General features: G+C 46.3%; 1 protein-coding gene across 1 annotated transcript in view; it reads left to right on the plus strand.

The window, feature by feature from the left end:
• Ak5 (adenylate kinase 5) overlaps positions 1–18,563 on the plus strand; it is a 182,537-nt gene that overhangs the window by 138,582 nt on the left and 25,392 nt on the right. Inside the window, exons 8-9 of the mRNA XM_035451656.1 lie at positions 5,288–5,330; positions 9,965–10,009. Of these exons, the coding sequence (XP_035307547.1) occupies positions 5,288–5,330; positions 9,965–10,009 (88 nt within the window). The remainder of the gene's footprint in view (positions 1–5,287; positions 5,331–9,964; positions 10,010–18,563) is intronic.

An 18,563-nucleotide genomic window follows, 5' to 3' on the forward strand; every position in this document is an offset into this window, starting at 1 on the left:
ATGAGCCAAGGAATTTGAGGGTCCCTTAAAAGAGCGTGTGTGTGGCGGGGGCTCAGCTGCTGCATCACGGGCAGCTTCACGGGAGAGCCTCCCTCCTTTGCCTGAGAAAGTGTTTCATAGCTATCACTGGCATCAACAGTCAGTTGACTCTCATTAAAGGGCATTGTCCTCTAGCAGCTGGTGGCCTTATCCAATCAGTTGAAGGAGAAGACATTCTAGGGGCCATGTCCAGTGCCACCTCCTGTCTTGAGACTCACAGCTATCTGTAAAATGTCAGGCTTACCTCTGAGTCAGGTTCTTACATGAACCGCAGGTGAAGACATAGATGTGGACATGGGCATAAACAGACCAATCCATATCTGACTGGGTGCCAGGCAGCTGTCGAGGCCCAGGCTGCCTGGGATGGTCCCAAGTACTGTGACTCAAGACTTCTCTCCACATGTCCTCAGTGGTTAAGAGTGCTCTTGTGGAAAACCTAAGTCTGATTCCCAGAACCCACGGGCCCTCACAACCACCCATAACCCAAGCTCCAGGTGATCTGATGTCCTCTCCTGGCTTCTGCCAGCACCCACCCACTCCTGGCATACATCCAAACAGACACGCACACATTAAATAAGAGCAGCGAGAACCTTTAAAAAGAACCTGCAGTGGTGTCCCTCGCCTTAGCCCACCGGCTTCATGGCGCCCGCCTTCATAGCAGGGCTGCGTACAGTGTGTGAGGAAAGAGAAATAGATTCATGCGTGGATTGAATTCAACCTGCCTTCTACAGGATAGACAGGTTGCTGTAACCACATGGCTATGGGATCAGAGCCTATAGACCACTGAGAAAATGTTTCCCTTAAAATTACTGGCTAGAAACACCAGCATCTCAGTTTACACATTAAAAAATAAAATGTGCTACCCCTAGAGAGAGAGGCCTGTAAACCTCGTATGGAGAACCTGTAATTTGGAGCAGCAGGGGAAAGGTTAGTCGGGCACACACTGTATTTTCCGTCTCTGTTTACCAGGTATACAAGCACTCCCAGCGAGCAGTCCCCTAACCGAGCACACTTCTGTGAATGGCAAATGAGACTCGCTGTAGACTAAATTCTTGAGTACATACCATTAACTTAAGTACATACCATTTTCTATGCATTTGGGTTTTTTTCTTTCTTTCTTTTTTCTTTTTCCTGCTGGAGATTTCAAAAGCTCCCTTCTCAGCTAAGTCGTAAAGCTTGATGGTTCACTGTTAGATCCCTTGATGAAGCAAAGTGAGGCGGTGCACGCCTGGAGCCCCATCACGCCAGGGCTCGTGAGCATACGAGAGAAGACCTCTACCTTAGAACTATATCCCCAACCCAAATAAACACTTTTTTTTGCAGTGCCTGGACTCTAAATTCAAGACCATCTGCATGCCAGGAGAGTACTGTGCCACCGAGCTAAAACCCTGCCCTTTCTCTTGGTTGGGTGGTTGGTTGGCTGTCTGGCTGTCTGGCTATCTCACTGGTTGGCTGGTTGTTTGGTTGGTTAGTTGGTTGGCTGACTGACTGACTAACTAGCTGAATGTGTAGCTTCACAAACTCTAGGCAAGAGGTTAGTTTTATTGTATGGGGTTGAGAATAAAAACCTGAGCCTTGCGTGTTCCAGGCAAGCACTCTGCCACTAAACCTATAATTCTATTTACAGAAGATTTACCCTATAAGTGTGAGATACACTGAGAACCACTGGAGAGCTATACCCTCAGTCAAACATTTCCTTCATCTGGGTTTTCATGTCTGTGGCATGACATTCCTAAGAACAAATGACAGTTCCTTCTATGTCCCTGAAACCTCTTCACGATCAGCAAGCTAACAGAAATAAAGTGGGGTTCAGCCAAAGCCTCGGGGCGAACAGAATAGACAGCTGTGACGAAGAACTCGGGATAAAAACAGATAGGGAGGAAGAGGAGGAGGGACCTTTTGCAGTGTGGTACATTGTTTTGGGAATTCAGATTAATGTTGATCAAACTCCCAAGACATGCTCCCAAGACAGGAAAGATGGGACACACCTTAGCCTGTCAGCGTATTATCCTAGAGTCTAACAACACCAGAGGGTAAGGGTGCGGACTCAGTTTTCCCTCGACATCACCTAGATGTTTCCAACCACTGTCTGAACAGTGGAGAGCAGATTCTGTTTAGCAGTCATTCTCCACCCAATGCTAGTGACCCTCTTACTGCGTGTGCATTTTGAACAAGCGTGTCCACTGTTGCGGAACAGTGCAGTAGACTAGAAGCTGCACCTGAGGAGAAGATTCTCAGACAAAGCTTTTGCTCTTAGGTCAGAAGCAGGTGTTAAGGCTCAGCAGAACAGTGGTCCTGCTCCATCCAAGCTCTCGTGATCCTGGCGGGAGCTCCAGAGCTCCACCTGTATCGCAGAGTCATCCCAGCCCACAGGCCCAGAGGTCCAGAGGACCATAGGAGACCACTGTCCCCCACCATGGTGGCTCCGCTGATAGGACCAAATGTTTGGAGCTGCTCAAGGTGGTGAAGGCATGGGTCTCATTCCACTGCAGCCTTCTCCAGCGGTGCGGTGGCGTAGCCAGAGGCCTCTCGGTTTCTTCATCTTCAGAATGGGAAGGGGGAGGGGTGGCAGAAATGGATGGAAACACACACACAAACACACACACACATACACACACACACATGCTCACATACACACACATACACACACATACATGCTCACATACACCGCACATACACACACACATACACACACATACACATACACACATACACACACACAAACACACACTCCACACAAACACATACACATACATACACATACACACACACACACATACACACACACACACACACACACATGCTCACATACACACACATACACACACACATACACACACATACATGCTCACATACACCACACATACACATACACACACACACACACACACACACACACACACACACACACATCCCGCTGTGAGGGTGGCAGTTTCAATAAGGAAACTGTTGGGAGTGAGTGTCTCTGAAGAGTTGTAAGGTTGTTTCCCTTTGCAGCCAGGGTTAATTAATGTGACTGTGTCCCTGGATAACCACTGCAGTCAGCATCCCTTCCTCCTGCAGTAGCTCCAGGGACAAGGGCAAATCTAAGGAGGCAAGCTGTGAAGATACCCCGAAGGCTGGGATTCTAGCAAGGTGTCAAGGCCCTGTACTCAGACAAAGTTGCCGCAGGGGTCCATATAACCAACTGACCTCATTTGGCTGACTCTAGCATCCAGGAGAATTAAAGGCAAAAGCCTAGGGAAAGTGCCATGGATGCTGTCCTTGCAGAACACTGTAACCTCTACAGAGACCAGCGTAGCAAAACAATCTATCAAAATTATGAATTCATTTTATCTGTAGCCACAAATTTGCAATTCTAGAACCTGCCCTGCAGGAATATTTGTGCCGAGTGTATTTATAGGAATTTACTCACTGAAGCAGCTTCCCTAAAACAATCAGAATGAGAACAGCTCTGCTCATCAATAAAAAGCAGGTTAAAAATTAATTATGGTCCTAATCACCAGATAGAATACTATGTACCCAAGAATACCATGCTGAGAACATCCTGTATTGACAGAAATTTCTCTAGAATACACTGCAAAAATAGACCAACACACTCACACACACACACACACACACACACACACACACACACACACACACACACATTCAGGTGTATCCTTGGATATCTGGAAATCACTTTTTTGTGTACCTGGAAAGAGACACCTATATGTGGTATTCTAGCATCATTTCTGTTGCTGTAATAAAATGCCATGACTTAAAAGCAACTTTGGAGAGAGGAAAAAGGGTCTCTTCAGCTTACAATTCCAGGTGTGTGTTCACCATTGAGAAGTCAAACACCCAGTCACATGGCATCCACAGTCAAGAGCAGAGAGAAGCAAAAGCCACGTGGTTGCTCGATTGTTTTTCTTACCCTTCTTCATTCTTACTGATCAATTAAGAATCAAAACAATTCCCTACAGATTCCATGGGTCAACCCCATCTAAATAATTTCTATTAAGACTCTTTCCAGATATGACTCTAGGCTGTGTCAGGTTGACAGTTAAAACTAACCTGCACGTTTGGCACCCTCTGGGTAAGGAAGTAGGAAAATAAGACAGGCAATGATATGGGTGGTGATGAGAAGTCCCTGAACAAGCATGCCCCCAACACACTGGGCTGCTCTCTAAGGAAAAGTCACCTCACCAAAGGTAAAAGGAGAGCTTTAGAGACAGACTCCAGAAAAAAGAATCACCGTTTGATCTTTCCTCATTTTATGCTTAAGAACTAACAGACTGTAGTTATGGCCAGGGACAGAGGCTCACATCAAAAATGCTTACTACTTGGCCCTTTACTGAAAAAAATGTGCCAATATCAACTTTAAATTAGGGAGTGTTCACAAGACACCAGTGACCATGCCTATCCATTACCTTCTAACATTGAAGAAATTTTTCTTCTTGAAGCTAGTTCTTCTGTCCACACATAATTTATCTCCAAAAGAATGAGACTGAGCTCCTGGAGTACAAATGAAGTGAGGGCAGAGGGACAATATGAGCAAAGGAGTCAAGACCGTGAAGGGGAAACCGGCAGAACCAGCTGACGCGCGCTAGTGGGAGATCAGTGACTCGGGTCTGACAAACGGGGACCCTGCATAAGACAGAACTAGACTCCCTTAATATAGGCGACAGTGGTGAGGCTGGGACAAAAATGAGGCCACCTGCAGTGGGTCCAAGACCTAACTCTAATGCACAGACTGACTTAGTGGAGCCCGTTCTGTGTGGAGAGACACCTTGCCCAGCCTGGACACAGGGGTGTGGGGTGGAGAGGCGCCTTGGTGCTGCCTCAATGAGATGATGGGACAGACCTAGACTTCCTAGGGGAGGCCTCACCCTCTCCGAGGAGTAGATGGGAAGTGGGGGGGGGAGTGGGAGGAGCAGGAGGAGAGGAGCCAGGGGGACCTGGGATTGGAATGTAAAAAAATAAATTAATTAAAAAAAAAAAGATTGACACTGGATTCTGTACCAGATGCCAACAGATCATGGACTCAGGGCAGATGACCTAGGCTCACTCACCCTTTACCTTTGTGCCTTCCCACTGCATGGCTTGTAACAATGTAACTCCTGAAATGCTATTACATATCTATACAAGCATCTGGAAATTCTTCCCTTAATGGGGTTGTTTCCAATGTCAAGCATTTAATGTTAGCAAGGAGCTTAAACCTATCTGTCAATGTTACTGTCTAATGCTTTGATTATTTTTAAAACAGGGTGATGATCAACTAAATGTGTTTGGAGAGGACACCATGGGAGGTGAGTTCCCTTTGCTAATCAGAACACAGCCTCAAATATGCTTTGTTGTTGTTGTTGTTGTTGAACACAAGCTAAGACGATTAAAAACAACAATGGAGAGTTTTCCCCTGGCCAGTGAACATGAGCTATCCTGATGAGGAACCACAGACACCATTACTAAGAGATGCATTCCTAACTGCCCAGAGAACTGGCACCGAGAAGCTCAGTGAGAAGCAGATGCTCCTGTGGACACTCACTGTCTGTCCCCACTGGAAGTCACATGTGTCTCAGTGTAGATGTGTGCACACTCACTGTCCCCACTGGAAGTCACATGTGTCTCGGTGTAGATGTGTGCACACTCACTGTCTGTCCCCACTGGAAGTCACATGTGTCTCAGCGTAGATGTGTGCACTCTCACTGTCTGTCCCCACTGGAAGTCACATGTGTCTCAGTGTAGATGTGTGCACACTCACTGTCTGTCCCCACTGGAAGTCACATGTGTCTCAGTGTGGATGTGTGCACACTCACTGTCTGTCCCCACTGGAAGTCACATGTGTCTCAGCGTAGATGTGTGCACACTCACTGTCTCTGTCCCCACTGGAAGTCACATGTGTCTCAGTGTAGATGTGTGCACACTCACTGTCTGTCCCCACTGGAAGTCACATGTGTTTCAGTGTAGATGTGTGCACACTCACTGTCTGTCCCCACTGGAAGTCACATGTGTTTCAGCGTGGATGTGTGCACACTCACTGTCTGTCCCCACTGGAAGTCACATGTGTTTCAGCGTGGATGTGTACACACTCACTGTCTGTCCCCACTGGAAGTCACATGTGTTTCAGCATGGATGTGTACACACTCACTGTCTGTCCCCACTGGAAGTCACATGTGTTTCAGCGTAGATGTGTGCACACTCACTGTCTGTCCCCACTGGAAGTCACATGTGTTTCAGTGTAGATGTGTGCACACTCACTGTCTGTCCCCACTGGAAGTCACATGTGTTTCAGTGTAGATGTGTGCACACTCACTGTCTCTGTCCCCACTGGAAGTCACATGTGTTTCAGTGTAGATGTGTGCACACTCACTGTCTGTCCCCACTGGAAGTCACATGTGTTTCAGTGTAGATGTGTGCACACTCACTGTCTGTCCCCACTGGAAGTCACATGTGTTTCAGCATGGATGTGTGCACACTCACTGTCTGTCCCCACTGGAAGTCACATGTGTTTCAGTGTAGATGTGTGCACACTCACTGTCTGTCCCCACTGGAAGTCACATGTGTTTCAGTGTAGATGTGTGCACACTCACTGTCTCTGTCCCCACTGGAAGTCACATGTGTTTCACCGTAGATGTGTGCACACTCACTGTCTGTCCTCACTGGAAGTCACATGTGTTTCAGTGTAGATGTGTGCACACTCACTGTCTGTCCCCACTGGAAGTCACATGTGTTTCAGCATGGATGTGTGCACACTCACTGTCTGTCCTCACTGGAAGTCACATGTGTTTCAGTGTAGATGTGTGCACACTCACTGTCTGTCCCCACTGGAAGTCACATGTGTTTCAGCGTGGATGTGTGCACACTCACTGTCTGTCCCCACTGGAAGTCACATGTGTTTCAGCGTAGCAAGACCACATAGTAATGTTCTTCTGCTCAATATTCTTTTTTATTTAAAAATTATTTTTCATTTTACATGCCAACCCATGTTCCCACTCCCTCCCCTTCTTCAGCCCCCACTCCCCCTTCCCACCCCTTATCCACTCCTCAGAAGGGTTAAGGCCTTCCTTGGGGAGTCAACAAAGTCTGGCATACCAAGTGGAGGCAGAACCAACTGCTCAATATTCTTCAAACTTAATTGGTACATAAAAACTTCACAGTGGTGGTACCAGTCAACCAAGTTTGTCTGAGGTGCAGTTATTGCTAATTGAGTTGGAAACAGAATCCTTTTCCCCAAATAGCAGTTAGTGTATGACAGTGTCCCATTGAGAGCCAACCAAGCACACATCCTGAAGAAAGTAGTACTACTGTGTCATTTTTTCAGCTTAAGGATCCTCAAAGCTCTAGGGAGTGTTTGTCTGACACGCTCATCGCCCTGGATTCAGTCACTGGGCTTTCATAGCCTAAAGTGATGGTGCATACCTGTAATCCCAAAATTTAACCAGTGGAGACAGGATTATGAATTCAAGATTATCCTCAGCTACATAGTAAGTGTCAGGCTAGCCTGGGATACATGAGACCCATGTCTCAAAAATGGTCACTTAAAAACTAAAACGTCCACTCCATGCTAGCTATATATGGAACTGAAAACAGATCAAACACTGTGAATTTAATAGTGCTTATAAAAGATGAGCTTCATAATTGCCTAGGTTAATATATTCTGTCCTGCATACTTGGAAAAAAAAAGTCACCATGGTTTGTGGAAATAGGTTTGTAGTATTGGCTGTAACTCACACAAGTGATTTGGCTTTTTAAATAACCCCAGCTCTAATTCCCCATTGATCCATGAAGGACTAGATAAAGTGTTATTCAATGAGAACAGAAACAGCAGTGTGTGAAAATACCAGTCACCAAATGCTTGTGCCAATCGTCAGGGAACTCGGCCCCGCCCATGGCCAGCTCTGTCTGCGCTACCCCTGGGATGGATAACTGCTGTATGAAGTTCCTTTATCCCTGGTTATTACATCAGCACACTCACTGCAGAAGCATTTTTAGGTAGAACACTAGAACCATATAAAACGTTATGACCAACAGCATTGGTGCCTAACGTCCTGGCATGCCTCCCTTCAGCTATCTTCATCCTGTTCTTACCCCACTGAGAATCTATGTGTATGTATAAATATCGTCACACTCTTTAGCATATTGTTATATAAGCATGTTCTCAAGTCACTGAAAATTATTACAACTTAGTAGTCACTACGTTGTATAAATATATGATTATCAACTAAAAAATCATTTTAAACCAAAATATGGTATGAGCTCTCCTGAAAACAAGAAAACAAAATATTGCCACAATAAATGTGGCCCCCCTACTTAAATTGCAGATGTGTTCAAAGATGCTCAGATAAGCTGGCAGGCTGCCAAACACGTGAGGAATGCGATGTATCTGACATAATAGAAAATTCCTGACACCCCCATGGCCATGGCACAGGCCTGTAACCCCAGCTACCCAGGGAGCCAGGTCAGAATAGCCAAAGTTCAGTGCCACCCTGAACTCAGGGTGAGTTCAAGGCTAGCCTACACCACTTAGTAAGACCCCACCCCAAATCAAAAAGTAAAAACCAAAGGACTGGGATAGGCTGGAGAAACGAGTCCACAGTCAGGAGCACTATCTGCTCTTCCAGAGAACTTGGGTCAGCTACCAGCATCCCTGTGGAGGCTCACAGCCATCAGAAACTCCATTTCCGGGAAACCTGATGCCCTCTTCTGGCTTCTGTGGGTGCCATGCACACCTGTGGTGCACAAACATACACGCAGCAAGAATATATGGAGTAAAAAATAATAATCATAGGTGTTGAGGGCTGGGATATTGCTCAGCAGTTGACCCCATGTGTGAAACTTTGAGTTCCATACCCCAGTAAAAACACACAATCACCATCTCCACCCCCACCAAGCCCCACATCCCTCCCCTGTGTAGGTCAAGCCTGTTGCTTGTGGGAACAGAAATGTAGTTCTTATGTACTTACCCCCCAGGTTCCCAGTTCCAGCACTTGGCAATCCAAAATAATTTAGGATCCCACAAACTCCAGACATCTTCATACTTTTCCCTATGCTAAATCACGTCTCCTTAAAGCAGCGGTTCCCCAAATTCAGACCTTGTTGTCACTGTCATGGTTTTTGCTATGTACTACTGATTTTATTTGCTACTTGTTTGGTCTTGTTCTACAAACTGACTCATGCTTAATGCTTAATATAGATGAATATAGATATTTTAAAGGAAATTTTACATCACAACTTCAAACACCAAGTGGCATTGTCTGCTCTAGCTATAAACTATTTTTTGTCTCTTTTATTAAACAGGATGGTGGCAAATGGGAAATTTTGGTCAGGGTGGGGTGGATTTAGAAGGAGCAGGGAGAAGACCGGAAATGAATACAGCCCATTGTGTGCCTATAGGAAATCCTTAAGAAATCAAAATGCTACATTTTTAAAGTGAAAGAACAGATATTTAAGAAAACTTAAGTATAAAGTTTAAGATTAATATTGAAGGAAACTTAAGCATAAAGTTTAAGATTAATATCTAAGAAAGCTTAAATATAAATTGTAAGATTGGCTTTATGTCCAGGCAGAGTGCACACCTGTAATCCCAGCACTCAGGGAGCTGAGGCAAAAGAGTGGAGAGTGGAATTCCTGCTGAGTTTGAGGCCAGCTCGGGACACACAGTGAGATCCTGTCTCAAGAACAAAGGAACAAAAACCCCCAAACCAAAACAGAAAATGAAGTTGGCTTTGCTTGTGAGTCACGCTATTTGGTGGTATCAGTTTTACGCTTAGGAAAAATCTATATTTAAATAAAACCACTGCTATGGGAAAAGCCTAAGCAATCACTAGCACCTGTTCATCATGGCCTGCTTGTTCCACATGGACTCAACTCTACAGAGCATGAGCAGGGTCAGGCTTTGGTGCAGCATTTCTTGCCAATAATTTAAATTATTCTTATTTTAAAGGCTTAACGGAGGATTTGAGGAAACATAAAATTATTTTCCTGATGGGTGAGTAACAGCTCTCAACTTTTCTAATATAGTTATTAATAATACTGTAATAGCAGAAAAATTGTATTCATCTCTCATTCTGTCCTGCTTTTGAAATCATGCTCCTCTTTTGATCAAAATAATACCCCTGAGGTTTCCAGATGGCTGTGTGCGTAAATATGCAATTACTTTTTCTGCCTTGTTGCTTTTCAGCATAGAAAAGGCAGGGCTGTAGGACTCTCAGCCCCCAGGCTCAGCTCCCTTGCAGTGGATGTCTGACACTCACATTTGCTATTTGACTGCCAACCCTATACTTAAACGACATGCACAGTGACCACGTATGAAAGCGCACCTCCCTCGACACACACCGTGTTCTGCACAGCTCACAGCAAAGTCGTCTAGCTTGGGCTGAGTGTGCAGCCCAAGGCTAGAGTGCTTGCCTAGAATGTGTGAAGCCTTGGATTTGACCCCCAATAGCACACACACTCAAAAGATTCATTTCTTCAATGTTCTAGTAGAGTGATGTCTTCTAACGACTCGTGGGATAAGATTCCTTAAGATGAATACTGTGCTCCCGGGTGCCTCAGTCGTGTGGCCCAGCCCCATTCCGTCTCCCTTACACAGACAAGAAAGCCAACACTTGGCAAAGTTAAGGGACTTAGCCAAGATCATGGGGTAGAGATTACCTTTACTTGTGGACAGGAATGAACAGGTTATGCAACAGTTTAAAATGTGGGGAGGAGCTGGAGGCGTGGCTTAGTGACAAGAGCTCTTGACAGTGACATTCAGGGTCTTGGGTTCAATCCCCAGCCCTCTCCAAAACATGTCAAGTCAGCAGAATGCATCCCCAAAGTTACACTTTCCTGTTTGTTATTCAAGTGTGTGTGTGTGTGTGTGTGTGTGTGTGTGTGTGTGTGTGTGTGTACATATAAGTGTATATATGTATATATATATGCAAGTATCCACACCTTGTCATTTTCCATGAAAGTATCTATTTATACTTATAAATAATGCATGACTCCCTACCTCTTCAAGAATGGGAAAGCAACTGTGTCATCCCCAGAGAAATACAATCAGATCAACTTCTGGTCATGTATGTTGACTTTAGGACAATACCTTGGGAGCCTCTGGGGTAAATCTCCCTTCTTGTCAGGTGGGGAGAATGACACCCACAGAAGCTGATAGGCTGGCCAATGTCACTCAGTTACCTGGTGGCAGTCTGGAGACCAGAGTCTGTGGCTGCCTCTCCTTGTAGCAGGTTTTCACCCTCATAGCACAGCCATGTGAGCTGTCACCTGAGCTCCTGGCCACCGGCATTAACAATTTGAGGGGACTGTGCTGGGACGGAGCCAGACACCCCAACCTAAGGAAGGAGTAACTGACTGTTCCCATCCCCTGAGAAGTGTGACTCAAGAGCTAAATAGCAAAAAAGAGCATTCTAGGCTAAGCCTTGAGAGATCACATGGGCATGACAGGACGGCTTCCCCGAGGAGACCATGTTGAGGTAGAGAAATGGGAGCTGGAGAAGAGTCTCATGGGCGGTGACAGACGGGAAAGTCTAGCTGAGGACAGCACGTGTCTGTGAGAACCCCTGAGCTTTACAGTCTCACTAGGGCTCCTGTGCTTGCCTCTGGTTTAGCCATCGGTTCTTATATACTTGGGCTGCATTCTCTCAGAAAGTAAAAGTGTATTTCTTAACCTTTACTGGTTAATTTCAAAGGGAAAATCAGTCCTGCTTGTGGCTAACTAAAACTTTGTAACAACCTGTTTTCTAGGCTTGAGCCCTTCCTTATACCTTATATTTTCGTCTCTGTTCCGATTTTATGTTAGGGGAAGGAGCGATCCTTTAAAGTTAGTACCCAGAAACCCAGAGTGGTTTCAGTCATGTGACAACAGTACGCACCCCTGGCAACAGTGTTTCCAATTTTCCCATGCCTTGACTGCTCGAGTCTTGGAAATACCTTGTCAGATGTCGCCTCTGGTATGGGCATAGGTGAAGGCCTCCGGTCACCTGCTGCACAGAGCTGTGGCCTTTAGAGACTCAAAGAGCACAGTGTGGAATTGTAGACAGCGAGACTGGACATGAGACCGTCCAGGTCCCTCAATTCTTCTTTCTCTGAACAGAAGAATTCTCTTGGATCTGACCAGATTCTCCTGTTCTACTTATTGGTCAGCCAGTGCTCTGTTTGGAAAAATGAAACAATTTACTGTGTAGACAGAAGGGACAAAGCCACTGTGATACAGGGAATTGACTTCTCTTTCTCTAAAAACATCTATTAAAATTGAGGCCTAGGCTCTAAATGCTCCCATGACAAACAGCAGAATGACTGTATTATCACAGGTCAGTTTGAAGTCATGAAGTCCCTGAGAATACGAAGGCACAGTTAGAGCTGTTTGGGTAAATTTTAACAAGGGCCACAAGCTGTCAATGGTACAAGTGTGGTTCTGTCTACAGAAGAAGAGTGTGCGTGAGAGCTAGCACACACAGGCCCTGGTGCCATCCCCACACCAAAGGTCGATATAGACGACCTTCGTCAAGGTTTCTTTGACTACAAAAGGACTCTGTGGACAGTTTGGGCTACACAAAACCCTGTCTCAAGAAAAAGAACAGTTTTTCCCCTGGATTGTGCAGCTAGCAATTAGTGTCTTAGCTCCAGCCAGAGCAGCAGTAGAGCTTCAGAACTGGCAGCGCCCAGGTGGACATGTTCACTGTTGTGCTTAAAACAAAGTTAATGTCTCACACGTTCTTGCCTGTATTCAAGTCCCATCTGCTCTTGCGGAACGGGACAGACCCCAGCAGACTGTCCTCATTACTGCATGCTGGCTGGTCCAGTCTCCTTCCTGCTATAGCCCAGGTCAGCCTTTGACTCCAGCTCTGTCTACACCCTATGGTCCCTTGAGCTGGCCTCCTTGTCATTCTGTTTCACTGGAGGCAGCTGGTCTCCCGTCACTCAAGGTCGGGCTTAACTTCCTGCTCCTTGGAGTTCCTTGTCCCTGGCATCTGAACCCACTCATCTGGATGGCCTATAACTAGTGAAAAAATAGATGTTGGAATAATGAATTCTTTAGGAAGTAGTGTGGTCTGTTTCCATAACAACTGACAAGGCACTCAGGATTCCTGGACTGGAACTGGCAGGCAGGTTCTGGTGCTGGGGCTGTCTGGAGGGAGAGTGCCAGGTGAATTATGAGCTTCTACAATGGATGTTGCACCACCCTCTCACCGACAGCAGCGACTTTCCGCCTAGGGAGAACCCCCCCCCCCCCGCTTAGGCCTAAACTTGCTGTGGAGCAAGGGGGTGCTCTCCCCCATTGCAGTGGGATGAATGTTCGGGAACAGTGTTCCCTCCTCACCAAAGGGGCAAGTACAAGGATAAGCTTAGTTGACTTCTGACTATGAATATCACTGTTCCTTCCGTTCCTGAGGAGAGAAGCCGGGTGACTGTAGAGAAATACCCTTTCCAAGGACACAGGCACTTTCCCTGCAGGGTAAGCAAGCAGACCACATGGCTTTGTAGAGACTCCATAGGCTTTGGATAGTCCCACACGAGATTCAGGAAGCTTTGCTCACACAAGATGGGCCCAGCCACTCCTGAACTTGGGAAGCATTTGGAGAATGTGCCTCAAGAGCTCCTCTGTGTCCTACCAAGCAGTGTCTACCATTTTTCATAACTTCTTCTATGACCCCCCTCTCCTTCCTCTCCTCCTCCCTCCCTTCCTTCCCTTGAATATTATCCTGCTATTGCCCAATCTATTTTGGCTTCATTTTCCCTTCTCCACATTTCAGTGTTGTCTGTGCCCAAAACATCGCATAATCTGAGTCCACAGCGGCTCACCAAAGCACTGATAGAAGAGCTACCAATGTTTGGAAAACGCATCTGGTTAATCGGGTGAGAGGCGATGCTAATGGCATAATGATAGAGCCATCATTCAATGCTGGAACTTCCAGAGTGTCAGGACACAGATGGCCTTGTTTACGTTGGCACTGGTGCTGTGGGGGACTGTTTTTAAGCATTGTGATGGCAATCTTGATTGCCAATCTAGTTGGGTTAATAAACACATCTAGCTAGTCTGGGAGGGGTCTCCAAAGAGAACTGTTAGATCATGAGATGTCTGACCTAATCAGTGGAATTATTGATCCGTTGATGGATTCATAGTGAGATGACGTTATTGGGAGACCATGAAGGTGAAGGAGGGAACCTTGTTGGAGGAAGGAGTTCCTGGGACCTCCTCTGGGGGATGTCTCGTGTCTTACCACTTCCTTATCCCTTTTTTCTCTGCTTCTTGGTTGCCGTGAAGAGAACTGTTCAGCTCTACCATGCTCTCACAGCCCTGAAGGAGCAATCCCTCAGAGACCATGAACCATAGTCAATCTTCTGGCTTTTAACTTGCTTTTCACAGATCTTCTGTCACAGCGATGCAAAAGTCCAATTAACACAAGCATCAACTTTGGGAGATATTCTGATAAGATTTTGTGTTGTTACATGCCTTTTTAGCCACTACACAGAGACCTATTTATTTTCCTAGAGAATTGAGAGTTTTTCCCGAAATTCAATATTAAATGACTGTTATGACTTCATTATAACCCCATTGTCTTTGTATTGTATCCTGTTATGAAAGAACTATGAATTACCTTCCAGAAGTATCTACTTGGGAATCGGCATGAATATGTTGGCTCCATCAATTTGTGTGCTTGTTTAAATCTGCTATAAACAATTCCATGCTCTACTAGGCCTCACTGTGATGGGAAGTAGCTTCAGCTTAGCACTTGACACAGGCAAGCACTACAGAAAGCACTTCAGGGTTATTCTGTGGAGTGCTTGTGCCCAGGCAAAGGATGAAATGCTTTTGCCAGCCTTCATTTCCCAGTAAGACAAAGAGAAACAATGTATTAGGAAATAGGAAATAGTATATCTTGGAGTGGGGGGGCCTTGAAATGCTCTCATGTTGTCAAGAAACATACCGGTTGTTTCTCTCAGAGTGACAGGCTTTATTTACTTTAAAAAAAAAATGTTTGCTGGGTATTGGAGCCTGACAAGTGGTAGTTGGCCCCTCAGAAAGTAAACAGATGTAGGGCTATACATCCTGTGTGTCTCATCTTACCTGATCTTGGAAGCCAAGTAGGGTCTGGACTGTACAGTACTTGGGAGGAGAGATCAGAAATAGCATTCAGTCAAAAAAAAAAAAAAAATCAGCAGCTAGTTCAGCAATGTAGTCAGGCACACAGCCTTCCTCCAGGGTGCAGTTACTCCTCTGTGTGCCAAGGGCTTCATGAGCACTTCCCACTTTGCTGCACTAACCAGTTAAACAAACAAACAAACAAACAAACAAAAAAACAGGTGATGCCTGCTCTTAGCCCCGGCACTCAAGAGGTGAAGGCAGGAGGAACTCTGGAAGTTTGTAGCCAGCCTGTTCTACATCAAATTTCAGAGAGCCAGCAGCTGCCGTGAAGTGAGAGCAGAGAGGGTACGTGGGACCAAAGGAAACCGTAGCCTTGGTGTTTAGGCATCTCAGAGGGGAGGGGTCCCTTGATGTTTGCTGGCATTGGTCTTCCCAAAAGCACAGTTGTAGAGGTGTCAGAGGACAGCGCCACAGTTCCAGAGAGGCTCCATTTCTCTGACTCCTGGAGGTCTGGACTACTCTGAAAGTTCCTGTGGACCCACGGGCACAAGGCACATGTAAGAGGAGACACAAGAAGAGTATGTTGGAGGACCAGCTTTGCATCAGTACAATGGGAAGAGCCAGGGCTGCAGAGAGGGCAAAGAAACCCTTCAAGGTGGAGGGGAAGCCCTGATTTGAAGACAGAGCAAACAAACTGAGCCAAGACCATCACGGACAGTCTGAGCTGTCGGTCCCTGACTAGACTCTAGTTTCTCCTCTGATTTGAAGCAGACTGCTCACGAGAAAGCCATCCAGACAGTGGGTAAAGCATGAATTCTGGGTGTTTCTGGAGGGGTTTTCCAAGTGAGAACTCCACTTGAATCCATGGACCAGACAAGGAATACTGGGCCTCACCAAAATGAGTGTGCACCAGGCAGTCTAAGTGCTTGCCGGACAGTGGGAGCGCCAAGTGGAACACACAAAAGAAATGGAAATTCTCTGTCGCTTTGGGAGTTGGAATGCATTTATCTTGCCCTTGGACATCACAGCTCCAGGTTCTTCAGACTCTAGAATATATACACTCTACCTGGACTACCAAATTGCCAGAAACCTGAGAGAACTCTTGGTTGTTAGACATTTGGGCTCAGCCTGACACCATCAGTCTCCCTTGCTCTGATTTGAGTTGGCCACGGTCGGACTTCTTGGCCTCCAACATCAAGTAATCCAATTCCCACAATTAATTCCCTGATGTTGTTTTTGCTTTAGTTTGTAAGACAAGGTTTCATAGCCCAGGTTGGCCTCAGACTTGAACCAATCCTCCTGCCACAGCTTCCGGGATGCTGCTGGGATTGTAGGATCATGCCATCATACCTGCCACTAGGCTGTGAATCCCCTGGCAAATGAAGCTGGGTTGCCATAGAGAAAGAAGTTTCCATCTGACTCCCAGCCTTTTTAGCTGGTCCTAGCTGAACACACACACACACACACACACACACACACACACACACACACACACACACACACACACTCTTCCCTCTGTGAAAGTGTGCCAATTCTAGATGATTCTGTCACATTGCCTTGGCCCCAACGCCTGTAATTTCAAACACCTAGCCATTCAGGAGGAGGAAAAGCAGGCAAACATTGCAGTACTTGCCAAGAGAGCCTTTGAAGGCATCACAGAGACATCTCTCCAGTGGAGAAATGTGGGCATTGTGTCCTGAGAGCGAACTCAGCTACATAAACTCTACACTGCAAACGGATTCCATGTCTCCCCACTAGCAAACATTCCGGCCAGATCACATGGCCCAATTCAACAAGTAAAACTGTGAGGCCCTTCATTAAAGGTGACTTTTCAATGGTGATGTTTTTGGTGTCATAACAAGCATCCTTTCTGGGGTGTGTTTCTTATGGCAAATCTGCAGGTCTATGGTGAAAGCCTGGCACCTGGTGACCACACCGACAGATAGAGGACTGTGTGGTGTGTGTATGCCTGACTCCAGCAAGGAGGGCCAGAGGGCTTTACAGATGGGCGCCCTACAGCACCTAGTGGTACAGGGCACCGGTGGCTCTTGGCACAGTTCTCCATCATAGGGTTTTAGAGAGCACCTGTTTCAAGTGCTGTTAAAAACATCATGTGTGTTTATTTATTACAAATAATTCTGATATTAGGTAACACAGAAAGCCAAAAAGCACCGTGGAATGGAGACTTTCTTCTGGGCAGCACGCAGGGACCCTCAGGCACGTCTCTGACACACACACACACATACTCACCCACCCCCGGTCTTACTACCTTCCTGCCAGCTTGACAGAACACCAACAGTCCCTCCATCTGCTGTGAGAGGAATGGCCCAGCGTTTAATAAGGCGATGAGAACTTTATTAACTGTCATAACAATTACTCATTCACCATGGAGCCACTGTCTCAGCATTATTATACTGTAAATATGAGAAAGAAAGACCAGCACAGCCTCCCAGACAGCCCCTGGGGGGTCATGGCAAACTGCTGCTTCTTCATCTCTTCTAGAAGATCCAGGCCCAGCCCTAGAATCACCTGGGGAACTTGTTTTGAACTTGTTTTATCTTTAAAGAAAATGGTACATTTCAAACTTTCAGCAGAGCTAGAAGCATTTTCACAGTGAACACTGTGTGCCTGTCAAACCCAGCCTCCTGTTAGCATTTTGCAGCATTTTGTTTTCACACAGATCGGTGCTCAGATGTATCTTTACTTCTTATGCATTTCAAAGTCAATTGTAAATGCCTGCCCCGTTTTCTGGGGAGTCTTCTAAAATTTTGAGTCTGCAGGAGGCATCAGTTGCTGGCGTTCAGAGCTATCCCTCCTGGTCAGGAACATTTTTTTCTTAACACTAAGTTTCTTGGTTGTTCACCATGAGAACCATGCTAGTGGAGCCCCTACCAAGCAAGACCCTTGCAGTTCCGTAGCAAAGAGAAGCACTGGGCAGCCAAATACGGAGCTCTGGAAACGGGTTAAGGCTGTGAGTCTGCCATGGTGGAGTGCCTGCCTGGCCTGCCATGGTGGGATCACATGGCAGCAGAACCGCTCACCTTATGGCCAAGTCATGAAAGAGAAAACAAATGAACCAGCATCCCAGTCACCTTCAGGACTCATCCCTCAAAACCTAAAGCTTCCCATTAGGCCCCAACTCTTAAACTCCATCCCACTGTGTGCCAAGCTGAGGACCGAAGCCTTTACCACTCACATGGGCCTTTAGAGAATATTCCAGACCCCTTTTTAAATTTAAATTAGAAATAATCTTATTTTACATATCAATCCCAGTTCCCTCTCCCTCCCATCCTCTCCTGCCCCTCACTGACTGCCCCCCCCTCCTATCCCCTTTCTGCTCCCAAGGGAGGGCGAGCCCTTCCATGGGGATCATCAAAGTCTGTCACATCATTTGGGGCAGGGCCCAGGCCGACCCCCATGTGTCTAGGCTGAGAGAGTATCCCTCTGTGGGGAGTGG

This window comes from Cricetulus griseus, assembly GCF_003668045.3.
Source record: "Cricetulus griseus strain 17A/GY chromosome 1 unlocalized genomic scaffold, alternate assembly CriGri-PICRH-1.0 chr1_0, whole genome shotgun sequence".
Taxonomy (NCBI): Eukaryota; Metazoa; Chordata; class Mammalia; order Rodentia; family Cricetidae; genus Cricetulus; species Cricetulus griseus.